The sequence below is a fragment of the Eptatretus burgeri genome, chromosome 11 (assembly GCF_056783735.1).
Source record: "Eptatretus burgeri isolate ZD-2024b chromosome 11, Ebu_testis_v1, whole genome shotgun sequence".
NCBI classification, from domain to species: domain Eukaryota; kingdom Metazoa; phylum Chordata; class Myxini; order Myxiniformes; family Myxinidae; genus Eptatretus; species Eptatretus burgeri.
The window spans coordinates 75,501,064-75,520,884 of record NC_140971.1 but is presented as its reverse complement, the minus strand read 5'-3'; the positions used below and the strand labels follow the sequence as shown (position 1 = coordinate 75,520,884).

At 47.0% G+C, this 19,821-nt stretch overlaps 1 protein-coding gene and 1 long non-coding RNA gene across 2 annotated transcripts in view; one reads left to right on the top strand and one right to left on the bottom strand.

Annotated features, from left to right (window-relative positions):
- Positions 1-1,843: 1,843 nt before the first annotated feature.
- Positions 1,844-4,703, bottom strand: LOC147017408 (uncharacterized). Its single transcript, XR_015049483.1, has 2 exons — positions 3,900-4,703; positions 1,844-2,653 (listed from the first exon to the last, which is right to left on the bottom strand). It is a non-coding gene; the product is annotated as an uncharacterized LOC147017408 (long non-coding RNA).
- Positions 4,704-4,843: 140 nt separating this feature from the next.
- The window catches only part of LOC147017407 (arf-GAP with SH3 domain, ANK repeat and PH domain-containing protein 2-like), a 105,285-nt gene continuing 90,307 nt past the window's right edge, over positions 4,844-19,821 (top strand). The window contains exon 1 of the mRNA XM_085847038.1: positions 4,844-5,245. Within this exon, the coding sequence (XP_085703164.1) occupies positions 5,120-5,245 (126 nt within the window). The 5' untranslated portion in view covers positions 4,844-5,119. The remainder of the gene's footprint in view (positions 5,246-19,821) is intronic.

Sequence of the window (19,821 nt, the reverse complement as noted above, 5' to 3'; positions counted from 1 at the left end):
AACAACAAAGATGGCTAGATCTTGCTGTTATCCACCACGACTGAGAGAGGATGCCATTCACATGATTAAGCGGAAGAAAGAGCTATCGCTTGAAATTGTAACTCACATCTCTACCCAGCTACCAGCACGTGTACATGGACGATTTGAGCGGTGAATCAAACACCTGTTGCCATTGTCCAGCAGTTACAAGGTCAGGTCAGGTGTGGGAGCATGCACCGGAGCAGTGCGTCTCTGCGTCCACTGTGGACGACATCTCAGCACCACCCTGACACACTTGCACAATCCAACCCAGGAAGTTTACCCCATGTTTTTCCTCCTATCATCAAAGAGTGGGGGTCCCAAAGGCTTTGCCCCAATCTCATAATCCAGTGAGCTGCCCTGCAAAGGGCAGCTTCACAGGAGGTACTCCCAGGGAGTGGGTTTTGAGTTTTCTTTGTGTTTTTTGGGTGTTTTGCAGAGTGAAGTGTTTTATGCTGGCCAGAGTACAAATCCTGCCACCAACCTCCTTAACAAAAAAGTAACCCAACTGCAGGAGGATGTCCACAGACACAGTTGGGCACTAGAAATGGATGGCTGTTGGCTCACAAGGAGCTCCCTCCTCACAAGGAGCAGTTACAAGAGCACCTGAAAATTAATTGTCTATTATCAACACAAATTCCTGCAAATCAAATGAACCACCATCTATTTATAGTGGAGAGAAAGTATGTAGGTATGTAATGTATGCATCATCTACTACTCAGACAGGATTCTACCATGGACGGAAAACTTTTCAGGGTCACACCCCCTCTACCACCCCCCTACAATCAACCCCACAATACCCACCACCATCCCACCCTACCCCCCACTGTCCCCCCACAACCATCAACTCCACAATACCAACCACAATCCCCCATCGACCATCACCCCCACAATACCCACCAACACCCCACCCCCTCCATCATCCCCACAATACCACCACCACTATCCTACACCCCCCAAATACCACCATCACTATCCTACACCCCCCATCCACTGGGAAGGGACATCGACACCTCACGGATATATTGGTGGAAGACCTCAGACACAAATAGAAATGGCGTTTGGGGAAAGTATGAAACAGGATGATCCTGTAAAACATACAAGACACCTGGTCAGCCTGTGACAGTGGGACAAAACATTTCTCGCCCATTTTGTCCATGATGTCCAAGTCAACTCGTGCAGAGCCTCTGCTCGGTATGTGGGTGACCCCCTGCAAAACCTTACGTGGGTGGGGGGGGGGCATGTACACGTTGTCCGCGATGTCTGTGCTGTCGAGCGATTTCTGCTCAAGTAATACATGTAAACCGATTTATCAATTAATACAAAATCCCTCCCTTATAAACCTTCAATTGAAGGGAAAATGAAACCCTGCCGAGCTGAAGTGATCATGTGACCAGCATTTTCATCTTCACGAACACTTCTGCATTCTTCCTCTGAATCGCTCGAAACGATTCGGCTCCACAATTCCCCCGGAAAACATTTCCATCACTAATTTTGTCTCCAATAGTTCTTTCAAAATCTCACTGATCAGTTTCAACATTCTGATAACCTTCCGATTTACTGATTATGGTGGAATCAGTATCTGAATCTGAGCTCGACGACTAGGGTCATATCCAGGACTCCCGTGACCATGGAGAGCATAAGTTCGTTTGAGGATGGATTTTGGTACTTTGGGGGTATTTAGAAAAAAATGAGCTCTTATGCCCCTCCCAAAAGTGTGGGCCAACTCCACCAGATGGCAAAATCCAAAATGGCCGCTGGCGGCCATCTTGGAAATTACACAATTACATAACTCGAGTAAAATAATTTACAGACATGAAATAAGTGTCGTTTTTTACTAATTTAATGACTAGGATTCCATTTCAGTGGTTATTTTCTCATTTTGCGGGAATCTCTAACATGAAATTCAAGATGGCTGCCAATGGCCATATTGAATATTTGAATATTTCACATCTTCCAAACCAGTTAAGGTAGGAAGATGATTAAGGTATTGTTTTCAAGTAATTATATGGCGGGAAATTCATTCCAGGTGTAACTTGTCGACTTGGAGGTCATCTTCGCTCTGAAATCCAAAATGGCCGCCAGTGGCCATCTTGGAAATTTTTTAAAATACATAAATCTTGAGTAAATTAACATACAGATATGAATTATGAAGTGTCTGACTATAAATTAATTCCAGGTGTTACTTGTCATCGTCAGACCTGAAAATATGATCTAGGTTGTTTCTAACTCATTTTTATGGTCATTTTTGCAGCTCATTCCTCATTCAGCTCACACCTTTCATCATTAATCTTAGTGTTGGTGATGTACTTGAGCCAGCAGCGATGATGGTATTTTATCTCAGCTGCAAATGGGTCAGGTGTGGCGTCAACCAGTTTGAGAATGCGATCTCATGTCCATGTCGTCCAGTAACACTGTATGCTGTTTAAACACGTTCCAAGCCTTTTCTTGATTTATAAGATACAAAGTATTTAATTTCCGTCCAGGATGCTTTTTGTCTTCTGGACGCATGCACCAGACACATAAGTTGTTATCATGTAGATGCCCTATACTCGAACGTAGACGTTTCGGTGAAGGAGCTGGAAAGGGATCAGCAGCAACAGATTTCGGGGTCTCGGACGCAGACGTAGATTCACTGCACACACAGGATAAAAACAACAAGGTATTGAGTTCATGTGTGGTGGTAACAACTAGCAAACACAACATCAATTGAGGAAATCCAAACCCAATAAAACAGCAGGGTTGATCAAAGAGGCAAATGCAGACACAACAAATGAAGTTCAATTGTCAAAATTTTGCACCTCCAATTATGCATAAAAATGCACAAGTGTAAAGAAACCATGAAACAGACAAACTCAACGAAATAAAATAGTGAGCTGGAACGAGTGTGAACAAATAAGCAGGAACTGTTCTCCAAGCACAAATGGCAGAAAAGGTCAGGGCAAAACAAGGCCAATGCAGTATTTAAAGACTGCCTGTAGAACTGCAACTGTAGGGGTTACCTGCTTTGTTCACTATATGCAGATTTTGCTTTTCAGCTTGCTGGAGCTTTCTCTTACTTGAAATAGACAGGTAACATTCCTTGTGCATGTGAAGACCTTTGTGTCCCTTTTCCCAGTTGACACTCTCATACACCATGCCAAACCTCTGTAGGCCCCTCCAATTAGCTGCTTTTTCACGCAAGCTTTGCCACTTTCCACTGGAAATCCCATCAAGGGAGTCTTCCTGATCAATATGATCACCACATTGCAACACACATTGAGGAGGGGGGTTGCTACTTCTGCTACTGGTTGATTCTTCAGGTATGTTAGTCTGAACTCAGTTAATTCTGTTACTCAACAGTTGGGATGTGATGTGATGACTGATCAGTTGCAGTGGCAGTTGGTGGTCTTTTGCTAGCAGAAATCCAATGATCCTATGACAAAATAAACAATTGCTATAATAGTAAAAAGCTACAAAATTTCGGAAGGTGGGACATTCAAATATTCAATATGGCCGTTGGCAGCCATCTTGAATTTCATGTTAAAAATTCCTGCAAAATGAGAAAATAACCACTGAAATGGAATCCTAGTCATTAAATCGGTAAAAAAACGACACTTATTTCATGTCTGTAAGTTATTTTACTCAAGAGTTATGTAATTGTGTAATTTCCAAGATGGCCGCCAGCGGCCATTTTGGATTTTGCCCTCTGGTGGAGTTCGGCCACACTTTTGGGAGGGGCATAGGAGCTCATTTTTTTCTAAAATACCCCCAAAGTACCAAAATCCATCCTCAAACGAACTTATGCTCTCCATGGTCACGGGAGTCCTGGATATGACCCTACTACTAGTCCTTGAGCATCTGGACACGTGACTCGTTTTCCTGATGTTGATCCTGCTCACCATATTCTCTCAGCGAGGGAGTCTCGTGAGTGGAGGAGGGCAATGGGCCGATCCATGTACCTCGCGGTTGCAGCAGGTTCACCGGCATCTGCCTGGGGGATGGCCAGACGGAGGCCCCTGGAGCGGAAAGGGAAGAGAAGAAGAAGAGGAGGTCCAGGACGGAGATCGTACCAACGTGGTGCTCCATCATTGTGAACCACACCCGTCCTCACCTGAGCATAATGTTCAGCTGGATGTTCGTTTTGTGATCCTGGGACCGTTAAATATCCCTCTAAATTTCATCACGAACGGCGTTTTAATAAATTAACAACACAAAACGGATTTTTAAAATGATTTTAAATCGTCTTGGAGTCCTCCATCATTCGGTTCGATGAGGAACATCAACCAGTGGGGGTTTCATGTCTGTTACTCGGCTAATTTGAACTCTCCTCCCTTCTTCAGTAAATTGGTTCATTTTAATATTAAAAAAATCAGCAGTGAAGAGGAACAGGGCGGGGATTGCTGTCAAAACTTGTACGTAATACATAGACGAGACCCTTTTTGGAGTAAATGGAATTGTCAATCAGTTTGCGACGTTACTTCTTGTAAAGGTGAATAGGAAGAAGGTTGGAATGAAAAAATATCACGAAAGAGCGTTTCGAAACCTCGTCTGGTTCCATTGGGTGCTTGAAGCATTGCTTTGATCTGCCATGTGCACCAGTCTCTTCTTATGACGTGAAGGAACCTCTTCTGCCTTTAAGTTCATTGATTTTATTCTCTTTCATCGAGGTCGGACGCCGAATTATATTGCGATTAATCTGAAAAATGTTTGCTTTTCCGTTGAGAGAAATTATTGGGGTTGTCACGTGACGCATGACAAAGGCGGCGAAATGCTCTCGTCAGAATCGGCTCTTCTCGGACACGCCCACTTATTGTCTCCGCCCCTCCAGTTTTTTTTTTTAATCCCTCACCAAGCAGCCAGTGCTGGGCGGTGTACCAGTGGGACTTTGCGCGCTTAATGTACGGAGGCGTCTTCCGACTGGTCATTTTGCCCTCTGCGGCAGGAGAACTCCTCGCATGTAACGTCCGATTAACGTGAAAGGAGAACGACGGTTTTCGCCGTGTGCAGGTATTGCTTCAACATTCCGAGATTGACGAAAACGTAACGAAGGCAATATCCACAGTCGGCTGAATTGTAGGGTGGGGTAGGGTGGTCCGGCCCGGGTGGGTTTAGCTTCGCGATGCCTGACCCGATGAGCGTGGCCGACTTCGTGACTTACAGCCGAGAGGATTACAACTCGCCAACCGCGTCCAGCTTCACCACCAAGATGGGCATTTGCAGGCACACCGTCGGGGTGTTGGAAGATGTGAGTTTCATGCACAGTAGTGTGTGTATGGATGTGTGTGTGTGTGTGTGTGTGTGTGTGTGTGTGTGTGTGTGTGTGTGTGTGTGTTTCTGACTGACCGTGTGTGTGTGTGTGTGTGTTTCTGACTGACCGTGTGTGTGTGTGTGTGTGTGTTTCTGACTGACCGTGTGTGTGTGTGTGTGTGTGTTTCTGACTGACTGTGTGTGTGTGTGTGTGTGTGTGTGTTTCTGACTGACCGTGTGTGTGTGTGTGTGTGTGTGTGTGAGTTTCTGACTGTCCGTGTGGGGGTGTGTGTGGGTGTGTGTGTGTGTGTGTGTGTGTGTGTGTGTGTGTGTGTGTGTGTGTGTGTGTGTGTGTGTGTGTGTGTGTCAAGTTTCACTGAAGAACAGAGCGATCTGTTGTCCCTTTGAATTAAACGTGCTGGGAAATTTCCCGCTGTCTCCCTGCACTGTTCCCTCACTTCTGTTTCTGATCATTAACGATCCAAGTCAAATGTACTCGTAGTTCTGTTGCCAAACGTGAAATCCTGTTCTGACCCGGTTACTCTTACCATCTGAGCACTTGGTTTACGATGATTCGAGGGTGAAATAACTTGTATTACACGTCATCTCCAAATGTTCTCCTATGACGTGTAATATTTATACAACCTCCTCTCTGAGTCTTTGATCACTGTCAAACTTTTTATTAGGAAAAGGCAAGCTGTTACCTTGAGTCGTCGAGCCACGTGAAGGTGTGTGTGTGTGTGTGTGTGTGTGTGTGTGTGTGTGTGTGTGTGTGTGTGTGTGTGTGTGTGTGTGTGTGTGTGTGTGTGTGTGTGTGTGTGTGTGTTCACGATCATGCATTTGTGAACACAGTGTAATTATTTGTCGATGACCTTTGAGTTCATCTTTTTCAGCAATTTCACTTGTTGCCCAGATTGGTCAAAAAGCTGTACTTTATCACGAGCTTGTCCTCCATTGGTTGAACTAGTAGAAAACATAAACCGTCTTTGAGTTTTCAACCTTTTGGATTCAAAGACCATTTTGAAAAATAGATTCAATGAAAGTGTAAGAACGTTTTAAGGGACGGTATGTTTTGCAGCAAAGAAGACTATAGTGTTAGTTTTACTCTTAACTGGGATGCAATGGAAATATGATCTTTCTTTTGCAACTCGTGTAAAGGACCTTTGAGAAAAATATCAGCTTTCCTGCTTGTTGGCAGCCATTTGGAGCAGGTAGATTTGTCTTGTCATCGTACAGGTGTGTTTTAATGATGTGCCTTGTGGCATCTTGAATTGTACAGCATTGTTTGAAGAAATGCAATTCCATTTGTTTGCAAACTGTCTTTAATGCCAACAAAGAGGTGTATCCACCCATTGCTTTGTCTTTTTAGTTAGTTTTTTTTTTTAATTGAATGTTATTGATGTCATTGTCGTCATATTATAATTCGGGCGTTATGGTCACCGAGCGTAAAATGATGGGTCGTTTTTGTGGTACTCAAACTGTCCCAGTGAAAGGGCATCGGAGCATTTGGAGGCTGATAGGTCAGGACGTGGGTTTGAATAATAGCCAAAGAAGGAGAAAAGGGACTGGTCTCAGGATACCAGATGGTCAGCATGTGATCCATTCTTCAAGAACTGTGTCCAACACGACTGGGCCTTCTGGTTGCTTGAATGGTGATGTTGGAACATTTGGCATGACGGGTGCTTCGTTTTGTACTTCCCTTTCTTTCTTTCATGCTGATATTAAAAGAGCATATTTTCCAGGGCAGCATTGGTGAGGAATATTGTGCAACTTTGCTGTCCACAATAAATAAATAAATAAACACCAATTGTGTACAAGCCGAGTAATAAACGCATGTGGCTGTGGATTTTCTCTGAACTGTGACTTGTCGATGGTCCTGTTTTTTTGTTTTTTTTGTAAGTTTGTTCTTAAGTATGATCTGTACCATGTACTGTGTGTGAATTGTAGTACACACCAGGAAAGTTGTTTTGCCAAGTTTTTTTTGAAAATTTTTTTTCTCTTGTTTTGTTCTTTATTGCTGGATCATGGATTTTAAGTTTGGAACATTATTAGTGAGTTCTTCCACCATCTGGCATGGGTGGATGGTGCCTGCCTTTCACAATCAGTCATCGTCTGTTTTCTCGTGATAGAATGCCGGTTAAGTGCTAGAAATGACTCGAATGCTCTGATAGCTAAAAATGAATTTCACGAGCAGTCGATCCTGAAAGGATGGAGTGCAGGTTTCGAGGGAGAAAGTCATCCGTCAGGGTTTGTTATTCACAAGGGCACATCTCACTTGATTGTTATCATTCTTCCTTGACGAAGTGAAAGCAAGTTGTTCATTTAAAAAAAAAAAAAATTTTGCATGTCTGCTCTGTTGTTGGCTTTGAAGTTTGTTTGTTTGTTTGTTTGTTTATTACCTCCACCACCGAAGGTGAAGGAGGTTGTTTTCACCCCTTTGTCTGTCTGTTTGTTTGTCTGTTTGTGTGCTGGATATCTCAAAAAGTTGTGGACGGATCTGGATGAAATTTTGTGGACAGGTTTGGTGTGTGAAAAGGACTAATTGATTAGATTTTGATGAAGATCTGGATCCGGATCCCACTACTAGAATTTTAAAAGTGATTCTTCATCATTGAGAGATCGGGCCAAAAACGATATATAGCACGATATCTCAAAACGTTGTGGACGGATTCGGATGAAACTTGCTGGCCATGTTGGGTGTGTGACAAGGAAGAATTTATTTTATTTTGGTGAAGATCCGGATCTGATAATTTTTAAAATGATTCTTCACCATTGAGAGATTGGGCCAAAAACAATATAGTACTGTATCGCATGAAATTTCAAAAATGTATTTGGCCCAATATGTTCTCGTGGATCAGGCATTACGTGGTGGAGGTATGCGCTCTACCGAGTGCCCTCCTAGTTACCCTCGCCGAAGGATTCGGAGAGGGTATTGCATTTGGATCCGTTTGTTTGTTTCTTTGTCTTTGGCTGTCTCTGTCTGTCCGCACAGAACTTTCGTGTTTTTCTCTGCAACCGCTTGTCGGATTGAGACAAAATTTTCACCATTGGTGCGACTACTCATGTAGAATGCTTCAATGATAATTTGGACATCATAGGTCATGAGGTGTGGCAGCCATATTGGAAAAAACAAAAACTTTGGCCCTCTGTATCTCTGAAACCGCACCAAGGAAAACAGAGCAAGTACTCCTTATGGGGAATGAGTGTGATTTTTATTATTATTTATTATGACGTCATAATTGCATATATAGAACGCTACATCTGATCACTATGAATAATTTTGAAGGTCATCTTGGGATAAAATGATCCACAGAAAAAAAATTGCATGGTGTTATTTTTGATGTGATTTGGCAACCATATTGTTTGTTGTTTTTTAAAAAAAAAACCCTTCAAAAATCTTCTTCTCTGAAGTGGCGAAACTTTACACATTTGACCGCCTGTACATGAGGAACAAAAGGTTCACACATATGATGTCATTGGTCACATGGTTTGGCAGCCATATTGGATTTATCCTAAAACCTGTAAATGTCTTCTCCAGAATGGCTGGACAAATCGAGGGGAAACCACACAAGTGTTCCCCAAGCCATGGGTGTACAAGTGGCACATAGCAAGCACTCCTCATGGGGAATGTGTGGTATTTTTATGACATCATAGATGCCCTTGTTATGACGTCATAATTGCATATGTAGAACGCTACATCCGATCAGTACAACAATTATTGAGGGTCATCGAGGGATAAAATGGTCCACAAATATTTTTTGATGACATCATCATTTATGTGATTCGGCAGCGATATTGTTATTATTATTTTTTTAAACCTTCAAAAATCTCTGAAATGGCTGAAAAGTTCGAGGCGAAACTTTACACGTGTGACCACCTATCCATGAGGAACAAAAGTCACACATATGATGTCGTAGGTCACATGGTTTGGCAGCCATATTGGATTTACCTTTAAAGCCTATAAAAATACACCACTCAAAAAAAGTCCTGGTGAGGGTTTGCCATCTCTGATTGCTCTTTTTCTTGTTATTATTAGTATTATTATGATTATTATTTGGCATGTAGGATGCTGTAGTGAACTCGTCTATTCAAGGTTGAATGCGGTTGTATTGTTGGAAATTGTTGTTCGCTTATAAATCCAGAAATGAAATATTCTTTTTCTTTGTAAGCCAGAAAGGTCAGGTATGTCAATGTAAGCTTAATTCAGTCACCATTGTATGAATAGGGATTTGAATTTGAGAAAATGGGGGAGAGGGTGACATCAGGGTATAGTGTAGTGGGGGATAAAGAAATTGTGCCATATTTGCATTTGTAATATATTGATGGCTCTGCCACATTGTCATTCTGCTGTTCATGCTGCATTAGCAAAGGTCAGAGTTATGCATACTCCATGCCCTCCGTGATCTTGCTAAGCTGTTGTGGATAAAGAATGGATGACTGACTCAAAATTTTTATGGTGCTTACAAGTGCATTTCATGGTAATACTGTAAATCGTCTTTTGAAAGAAATATTTTGTCTTGGCAAACGCTTTGTGGGAAGACTGTGTGCTGTTTTCGAAGCTTTGTTAAATGTCTTGTAAATTTGGAATTTCTCTTGTCTGCCTGGATGGAAGTGGCCCTCGAACGGAGTTCACTTGATCCGTTTGCTTTGCAATAAATGCAAAATCGTAATGGTTTGCTCTGTAACGAATGGCATTAACCAGAAGAGATAATGATGATTTTTTTTTTTTTGCATACCTTGTCGAGGCTCGTGTGAGAGTGAACACACAATGCATATCAGGGCGGGGGGGGAGGCATGAGACGAGGGTTGGGAGTGGGAAGGACAAAACAGTGGGGAACAGAGAGATTAGGAGATCTGTGGAAGGGAGATGGATGGGGTGGGGACTTTCAGGAAGGAAAGCAGTGAATTTGAAGGAGGTGGGCTTGGGTGGAGTATCGGGGGTAGAAAAGATCGAGGATTTGGATGGGGGATGATAAGAGGTGGTGGTGAACATCTGTTTTGAAGGCCTGGAGGGAAGAATGGGATTGAATAAAGTGAGGGAGTTTATTCCAAAGGTGGGAAAAAAGAGGAATGAAAGAGTGAAGGTGAACAGTGATTCGCGATTTTGGTAGTTTTACCAGAAGGGGGTTGTTGTCGGACCTTGAGCGCCCTGCGGAAATATGGTGGCGACAAATCGCAGGGGGGGGGGAAGCTGCAGAGGAGACGGTACAAGACAGAAAGACCACCGACCAGCCTGCGGTGAGAGAGTGAGAGGCCCAAAGACTCAGCCTCATTGCGGGAGATGCCAATGATCCGAAATGCCTTGGTTTCCACACCGTGAAGCCGAGAAAGGTGGGAGGCAGGAGCACCAGCCCAGAGAGCAGTACTCCATCAGGCTGCGGACGAAAAATTGAAGGAGGATATCAACCGTGCGATGTAAATAAGTATTCGACACACCCAACACGTCGTCGATAGATTTGTGGTTGTGAGTAATTTTGAAGTCTGGTTTCTTTATTCTCATCCAACTTTTCATTAATAACTGCCCAACTGAGAAGGTAATGTGTAACTGGCAGGTGCCATGGTGTGCACGCTATTTCAGTAATTTCACTCAGTTTTGGTCTGCCTTTGGTGGGAGATTGTTGTGGGTTTTTTTTTCTTCTTTTTTTTGGGAACTGCATGCGAAAAGCCGAAAGTCTTTGCGAACTATTTGGGAATGTCTCCTGAAATGTTTGACTACCTTTGAGAAAAAGTGAAACCCTCATCGAGAAGTGCGATATTATTTATATCCTGTATATATTTGAGATTCGGTTCCACCTGCAGCCTGGCTGGAAGAAATACTTTCAGTTTTTCTTTTTTGCAGCTGCTCTCTGCTCAAAAACTGGTGCGCTTGATTGATAAAACACAATCAAACTACAACTGTCATTAATGTATTTTTTTTTTTGTGCACACATTCTTTCATAGCTCTCGTTCTTAGTTTGCCAGTTGTGAATTTGAGTCTGGATGAGCCTTTACATTGCTGGACTCTGATTTGAAGTGTGAATACGTAAATATCTTCGTCGTGCCTCGTCTTCATTTTCGTGTCACGACTCTTCTCTCTACAGTCTACAGACTGTAGAGGAGCCTCTCTACAGTCACAATCGTTTGGGCCATTTTTATTATATCCCCACTTCTGCCGAAGGGCTCTGCAGTGTCCGACTCCAGTCCTGAGGCAAGTGAGACAGCCAAATTGGCTGTGTTTCATTGGCTCCTTTTGGTAGGGGTTCCTCAGGTTCAAGTGGCAGCTTGTGAGATCTTGATAGCATGTATGGTGTGTTGACCAAACATCTATCATGGAGCTGTCAGGGGGTTACCAACCAAGGGTAATGCGAGGAGTCTAATTGGTCCATCTCATGACTCGTATCCACATTCACATGTCATCGACTGCAACCCATAGTTACTAACTACAAGCAGCAAATGAGGCCATGATTCTGGCACACAATAACTTTGTATTATTTTTGAGAGATACTGTTGAGATTTTTAAAGTCCAATGAACAACAAGGGTGGTTCAAAGTTTACGTAGACCTTTTTAATCCCGTGAAATCGGTAAATGCAAGGGAGTTGATGAAACTTCACCGACTTCCCAAAGTCTCCACCCATCCCCCAAATACACGTACACACTTGTCCCAACGATATGGTATTGCTTTGATGCCATCTGCTCAAAAATCTTTGGAATGGTATGACTGTACGCAGGCATTTCGGAGTATGTGCTAGATGCCGTCTTCCTCATTTGTAAAGTTAATGTTATCTCGACCTTTCATATGCACCACATTGCTGCAGGTGGCATCATTTGCTGGGAGTGCAGCTCTGCCGTTGATGCAGTATGCCCCCCCCCCCCTGTAGGTTAAACCAGGAATTTTGAATTTGGTCAGGGTGCTAGTGATAGCTCATCTGTTCTCCGCGAAGGACACTGTGGGATCTTTAGCATCCACCAATGATGCCGGCAGACTCGACATCTCGGCACACGCATTGATGTATCACCATGCCTGCAAAACACCAGAGTGCCAATTTATAGGTGGGCCAATATTCGAACCCAGGCGAGACAGCTCGGTCGAGTGTGCGTACCTCTCGGCTATCCTCGACATTCTTTGTGTGGTATTCGGTAACACGTCGGGACTATAATGTCTGAACCCGTTTCTGCTGGAGTTGTGGTTTTCTGATTTGGCCTGTGAGCGTGATCATTTGCATGCCCTGAGACAGCGTACCTGGACATTGTCTGTACATACTGTTATTCATTTGCAACAAGTCACTGTAGTACTGTACTTTGGTTAGCTCGCATTCAAGCAATCTATCCATCTGTCTGTTATATATATATATATATATATATATATATATATATATATATATATATATATATATATATATATATATATATATATATATATATATATATATATATATATATATATATATATATGTATATGACGGAGACCGGGCGTAGTGGCGTACGCCTGTAATCCGGCTACTCGGAGGCTTGGGTTGGAGGATCGCTTGAAGACGGGAGCTCTGCACTGGGCCGCGCTATGAGAGGGTGTAGGGCAGCCTGGAATCGTGGCGAAACCCAATCCTTACCCCTGTGTCGTCAGAGGCGACCAGGGTTGCGTCAGGAAGGGCATCTGGCGTAAAATGACCCATGAAGTCTCAATAGACCCATGTGAATATGTATATTAATTACATACTGTTTGCGTGTGACTTGGACCTTAACAACGTCTAATTACTTATTATTGGACCATTCTTGCATCTATCAATTCCGTTACGTACTTTTGGAATGCAACCTTTAGGCATCTACAGACCCTTGAGACTTCTTTCACCCCTTGTACCCCTACACCCTTTACACCCCTTTGATTGTATAAAGACCCTTTTTGCAGCCTTTATCGACCTGTAGACTTCTTCGACACTCTATACACTTTTAAGATCTCTTAGACCCATTAGACCTTTACTCTTTAGACCCTTTAGATCCCTTGGAAAATTGTTAAGAAAATCCCCTCAAATAATTAAAAAAAAAAAATTATTATTTTTATTTTTTCGTGCAACATTCCCGTCACATTACAAGTTGCAATGACAAATCAAAACTGATATCCCAAAGCGAAACCGATGTTTGAAAGTGAAACAAACGACTGATCTACGAATCATCGAGTGGAAAACCAGAATAAAATGCTGTGAGAAATACCGAATGGAAATTGCCGAAAGCAAAGCTATGGGGAGTATATAGAGAGGTGGTGGGTTGCGGCTGAAGAAGCAATGTGGAGATGGATATGTGCCTGGAAGTGATCGGTTGGCATGGAAAGAACTTCGGTGATCTTCTTCAGTCAAGCGGAAGGCTCAAAAAGTGCCTAAATCCATTCACCAGCCGATATTCCATAATTTCAGCCTCGCTCACAAGCAGTGCTTCAGAGGTAAAACGAGTGTGGATTGGAAATTTTAGCTGGTGGAATGAAAGAGGTTTCCAGGGTTCCTGGTTAGACCCACTGTAATATATATATATATATATATATATATATATATATACACACATACATATTGTTGCGGATTCGCGCCCGCCGGCGTGCTGACGGCCACGTTACTCGAATCGCGGCACATCGCCCACCGGACGGACAATCCAGTCATGACCCTCTCGGACCAACGCCGGGAACCAGTCACGGGTGGACCTTTCGGTCTCACCGCGATCGAGCCAATCAGCCCCCGCGTGGGATAGGGTTGCTCGCCAAATTCGACCTACCTAAGTACCCACACGGAGGGTAGACCGGGCGGTCGCACCTCACCGCAGGTCGACTTCGGACACGGGCCACTTAAGCGACCCGTTCCGTACTATCGGGATAACCGAGCGGTGTTATTCGTCGACCTCGACGGTTCGGTTAATTATCGGACGTATTCAGCCCACTACCAACCCTTTACGTGAAGCAAGATGAGGATTCAATGAAAGAAATGACGAAGCGAAGCGGGAAACAGTTCAACACAAAGCACATTTATTCGCGACGAACGGAAAGCACACATATTCAATTCCACCAAAAGCACATAGAAAAGAAAAACACAATGCAATTTACACAAAAAGCAAATGCGACAATGCAGATCTAATACCGATTACGCGAGCACACGGCAACACTTATACAATTTTACTTCACAGACGGCGCCGACAACACATACCCAAAACCAAGGAAAAGAACAGAGAACCCTCAAGGATGAGGCGGGCCTGAGGCCGAGACCGGGTCGGGCCTACCCGTCTGGTGATGAGACGCGGAGCGGCGATGGTGCCTCAACTCCGCGGGCCTCGCGGGCAGTGTCTGGTAGGGGGTGGGAAAGGGGCCCCCTTGGTCGCACTATCTCAGCGCAGGGGAAACAGGAGGGGGTTGCTGATACTCGGGGTATAGAGGATTTCCACTCTGCCTCGAGTCCCGCGACGAGCGTCTCCACCTCGGCCAGGGCGCGCCGTCGGCCTCCCTGGTGTGCAGCTCCCTGCACGACGCGAGCACCCCCTCGTCTGCCCTCGCCGCCTCTCCACAGCTCCGTCCCCTTTTGCTCCGACTCCAACGCACACGAGGACGACCAACTCCTTCTGGCTTCTTCTTCCCAACTCCACCGCCCGCGAAGTCTTAACTCTTATCCACTTGACTGACGAACGCGGTCGCTTATATCAGCCCCGTGGCTTCGCTCTCTCATCTTTGACCCCCTCCCTTCGACCTTTCACCTCGCTCCCCATTGGCCCGAGAAAAAGTGGGCGTGAATGCTTTTTGATCCATAAATTTGCATATATCGATCGCCCTCCAACGCCCTGGGGGCGGGGCCAAATCGCCCTCGCTCACCGTTTGGACGGAACAGAAGTGGGCGTGTGTCGTTTGTGATCCGTTTTTGAAGTGGAAAATCCGTGGTTTTGTACACGCTGTTCGGCGCGCGCCCTGCACGAGTCCAACACCGGTACCCACAAGCGGCGCAAGAACGGTGGCGATGCGACGGTTGCGAGGTGTGACGTGAAGCGGCGCCGCGGTGGGTGGTTGATGTTGTGGTTGTAACAATGGCGGTTGGTCCAAATTAAAGATAGTAAAAGAAAAACGGCTATCCTGAAGAGTCGCAGCACGCATAAATGACATGTATTCCCACTAGACAACGGGTTTGGGCCTAACTACACATGTACTTACCGAGATATCTCACCGAAGGGACCTGAATGGTGGTTTGCGAATTTGGTAACCACAACACTACCCCCTCCCCTTTTTACAGACTCGTCCCGAGTCGTCAAATTTTCGTGTGCCATCATGTGTAGTTTTCCCCTAGTACATTTTACCAACGGATCCCTGAGTGCGACATTCATGGTATTTGTGTCCCCAAAATAAATAACCTGAGGGCTGCGTAACTACCTAAACAAACTCACTCACACGGACGACTTAAATAAAATTGCCGGCGCTAGGACAAACATGCCGGGGGCGCACTCATATTTACAGTACATCTTAACCTTAACTTACAAATTTTACACTAAACCATGGCCCAGGATCAATGAACTCTGCAAAAGAAAAGCAGTTAGCAGGGAGCCAGGCTGCTCGCATGCAGTCTCTGGCTCAAAACAATGCAGGTGACAGGGAACGTGGCTGGCTGCTCACACGCAGTCCAAGGCCTTCCCTTTTGAACTGAACGCAGTGAACCACAACGGTGCACGGGCCGCCACTGCAGGCCCGTGTTGTAGCTGCCAACAGGGCAGTTCTCGCAGCTTGCAAACTGTTGCTTTGCGGATCCTGGCGCACATGGAAATGAACAGGGGGGGCAAAGCAAAAATTGAACGGGGGCTGGTGAACGTGGGCAGTGGGCATGGCATGGCAAAGGTGAGCAGGCAAACACAGCCCGCAGAAGAAGGCCGCTGCAGGCAAACACAGCCGGCAGATGAACTGGCCGGCACAGGCCTTGAAGAAAAATAGCCAGCCGGCTGAAGTGGCCGGCACAGGCCTTGAAGAAAAAACAGCCAGCCGGCAGATGAAGTGGGCCGGCACAGACCTTGCAGCAAAACAACAGCTGCCGATGAAGTTGGCCGGCCTCTGCCTTGCAGCAACGCAGCCAGCAGATGAAGCTGGCCAGCCTTTGCCGTTCAGTGGAGGTTGTGGAGGGAGTGCGGTGGTGCTGGCCACTTGGAAGGCGGGCTCGGACCTACCTACCTGTCTCCCTCCCACCTATCGCCTTTGCCTGTCACTGTACATACCCACTCCCTTAATTTGTCAAACCCCAATTTAGCCCCAACTTATTTTTTTTGTTGTTTTTATTTTTACTCCCCCACTATAAATCGTCCCCTAACCCCCTTTATCGTCCTTGTTCGGCTAACCTATCCTGTCACCTAGCCTACTCCCAACCCCTACGTTCCCTTCCCGGAGGGGAATAAGGGAGAGCTAACGTCCTGTGCCGAGGCCCAACGAAGCCTCAGAATGGCCTCCCCAGAGTTCGGCGATCTATAACCAAAGTGGGTCCAGCGGCCCACAACGACAGCGAGGGGATGGATGGTGCGGAGGGGTACATCTCCTCATCTACCCTAACCATTTAACTGTTAAACTACCCTGGGGCTTTTAACAAGCGCCTCTCGCTTAAACTATTGGTTCTAACAACCCAGATTCCCGTCGCCTGTGTTGGTGTCCTTACAATTTCGGGCCTCGCCCCCCAATTTTCTCTCCGTGCCCTCACACGGTCTCCTGGCTGGGACACGTGGCTCCCTTTGGCAGGCACGACCCTCTGCCGAATCTCCCGCTATGGCACCCCCGGGCACTACACTGCCTCCGAGCCTACCAGCTCCCTAACACCGGGGAGTTCCCCCCATGGCACCTCCCCTGAAACGCACACGTGGCAGGCCGGCCTCCCAGGCCCCTTTCCGAGGGTCACCCGTGCCCACAACACCAACACTGCCCACGCGGCTAATGGCGCCCCGGGCCCCCGCACCAATCAGGCGCACCCGTGCCCACTACGCTATCCCGGCCCCCCATGGGCCCTTGGCCTACCGCGGCCGACTAGCCTGGTGCCCGGGGTACCCACTCAGCGATACTCACCTTTCGCAGCCACGCTCCCAAGCCCGTCAACAGGGCTCCTGCACCCCTCCAAATGGGTCTCGAGCCTACTTTCCCACCAACAACAAAACGACCTCCATTTTTCAATTTGACTAACCCCCTAACTCACTTTACTCTGACCCCGGGGTTCCCTTGGGCGGGAGTCACTCCTCCCCCCAATCACTCATCGCACCATGCATTCCCCATTCACTCCACACACAGACCCACTGGCCTCACTCACTCACCAAGCACATGCTTCCAATTCACTCACCAACAACTCTTCAACACACACACCACTGAACTCTGCCATCCTTCTAACTACATCCCCTAACTAACTCGTGCTCCCACGTCGTCCCTTAAACTAGTAGCACGTTCCTTTTAACACTACGTAGCTAAACTACGTCAACTCTACACATTCACTGTCTGTCACTGTCTTCAATGTCCCAAAAATTATTTACCCAACCTAAATCTCGCTATCATCCCTCTAACTAATCCATTCCACGGACCCCATGAGGACTTACCCCTGCCCCATGGAGTCGGTCTAACTAAGCTAACCCTTCCCCCTAACTAGTTTCCATCCTGTGCCCCTGGTAAGGGGGTCTTCCACCCCTTGCCCAGGAATCCTTTGCACCCGAAAGTGAGGCTTGCTTTTTTTTTTTTCTTTTTTTTTTTTTTCCATGCGCAGCACCTGCGCGGCAACTCAGAGCTCGCGCACTTTGCACCTGCCCGTGACGTCATGCAGCTGCACGTGTTCCTCGTCCCTCCTTGGACGGTACCATCCGGCAGAGATACCCCTCCTGCCGGATTCCAACCCCACGTGCAGCCATGGCGTCACCGTGCGCATAAAAAAAAAACACAAGCCCCACGTCTCGAGGGGTTCCCCACGCGAACGCATGTGCTTTGCCCGTTGGAGCTCAACACACACGATCGCGTGGAGAACCCGTCCGGTCCAAATCCGTAGTCCTGCCTAAACTTTGTCCGTCCGCGGGATCGGCAAATCCACCGCGTGCGTTTCCGGACCGGGACTTCACTCTCGCAAGCGAGCACGTGGTGGTCTCGTGCGTTGCACAGCACGAACCGCGTGCTCACTGCTGGGTGAACCCGGCACGGTCCCCGAAACAACTACAGCCGCTACTCGGCTTTCGTTTCTCCCATGTCGCCGTCGTCGCCTCCATTCCACCCACGCACACCTGCGTGTTACGACGCTCACAGTCCATTCCATCACATTCACCCCGGGAGACGCGGCTGCGTGCTCCCGCATGCCAACCGACATCTCCCTCACATACCGCTCTCACACACACGGTCTCCCTTGCATACAGCCGTTCACTCACGCGTGCCTCACTACACACAAACCATACTACTTACACACGCGGGGGCACTCACCCGCGGTTCCTCATCCACACTCCGTGCCTCACTCACACACGCGGGGGCACTCACCCGCGGTGCCTCACTCATACTGGCCGTTTCATCCACACACACGGCCTCACTCACACACGGTGCCTCACCCACACACGCGGGGGCACTCATCCGCGGTGCCTCATCCACACACGGCGTGCTGGGAAGCACGTACTCTGGCACCATCGCCACCACACCACTCACACACGGGGTCGCTTCCACACACGGGGACGCACTCACACACACAGGGACAACCACACTGGGGATTCGTGTCCCCACAAGGGTCTCCGGGGCCTCTATACCCCCCAAGCTCTCCGTGCACCTGTCCACAGCACTCCTCCCCTCAACCTCGCGAAGCACGACCGAACTCACCTGGTCGTGACTCGCCCTCAAGGGCGCATACTCCCTCCCCTCGTTCCTGGAGGAGGCCATCCAGGTGCTCGCACTGGGTCCCTACACGTTCCGCGAGCTCAACCTCACTATCCTCCACTACCTCCGTGTGTGTGTGCGCGTCACTTACCCCGTCTTCATCGTGTTGTCTCTCCTCTATTTTTTCTGTCTCCCGTGTCTCTATACATTTATAAGTTTCTGTCGTCGTCACCTCGTGTCTCGTCTCACACGTTTTGGTCTCCCCATTTAATTTTTCCCTTTTGGTCACCGTCGATTCCTCTGTCACGACTCTCGCCCAACACGCCCCCCGAATTATTTTTTTACCCGCCTCCACCGCGGGCCTGTCAGCCGTTGCACCCCCTTCCAGCTCGTTTGCTCCCACACGTGGAGTCGCCATTCCTATCTCCCTGGTCACGGCCTTCATGCCCGCCTGCAGGCATCGGCCCATGTTCCGCGTCTCACCCCGCAGCTTTATCGTTTCTTCCTTCATTTGCTGTGCCCATGCTTTTCATTTCGTTTATAAATTCATTTGCGTTTGCATCCATCTTTTCGTTCATTTGTTGTGTAATTGCATCCATCTTTTCGTTCATTTGTTGTGTATTTGCATCCATTCTCGCTGTCATTGCCGCCAGCATGGCGCATAGCTGGGCCATGTCGGGTGCGCTTGGGTGAGCCGTTTCGGCAGGGATCGGGGAAGGGTTTTGGTGGAGGGGGGGAGGGGAGGTGTCATACACCGCGGCCGCTGCCGCACCTATTTCGGGCTCTG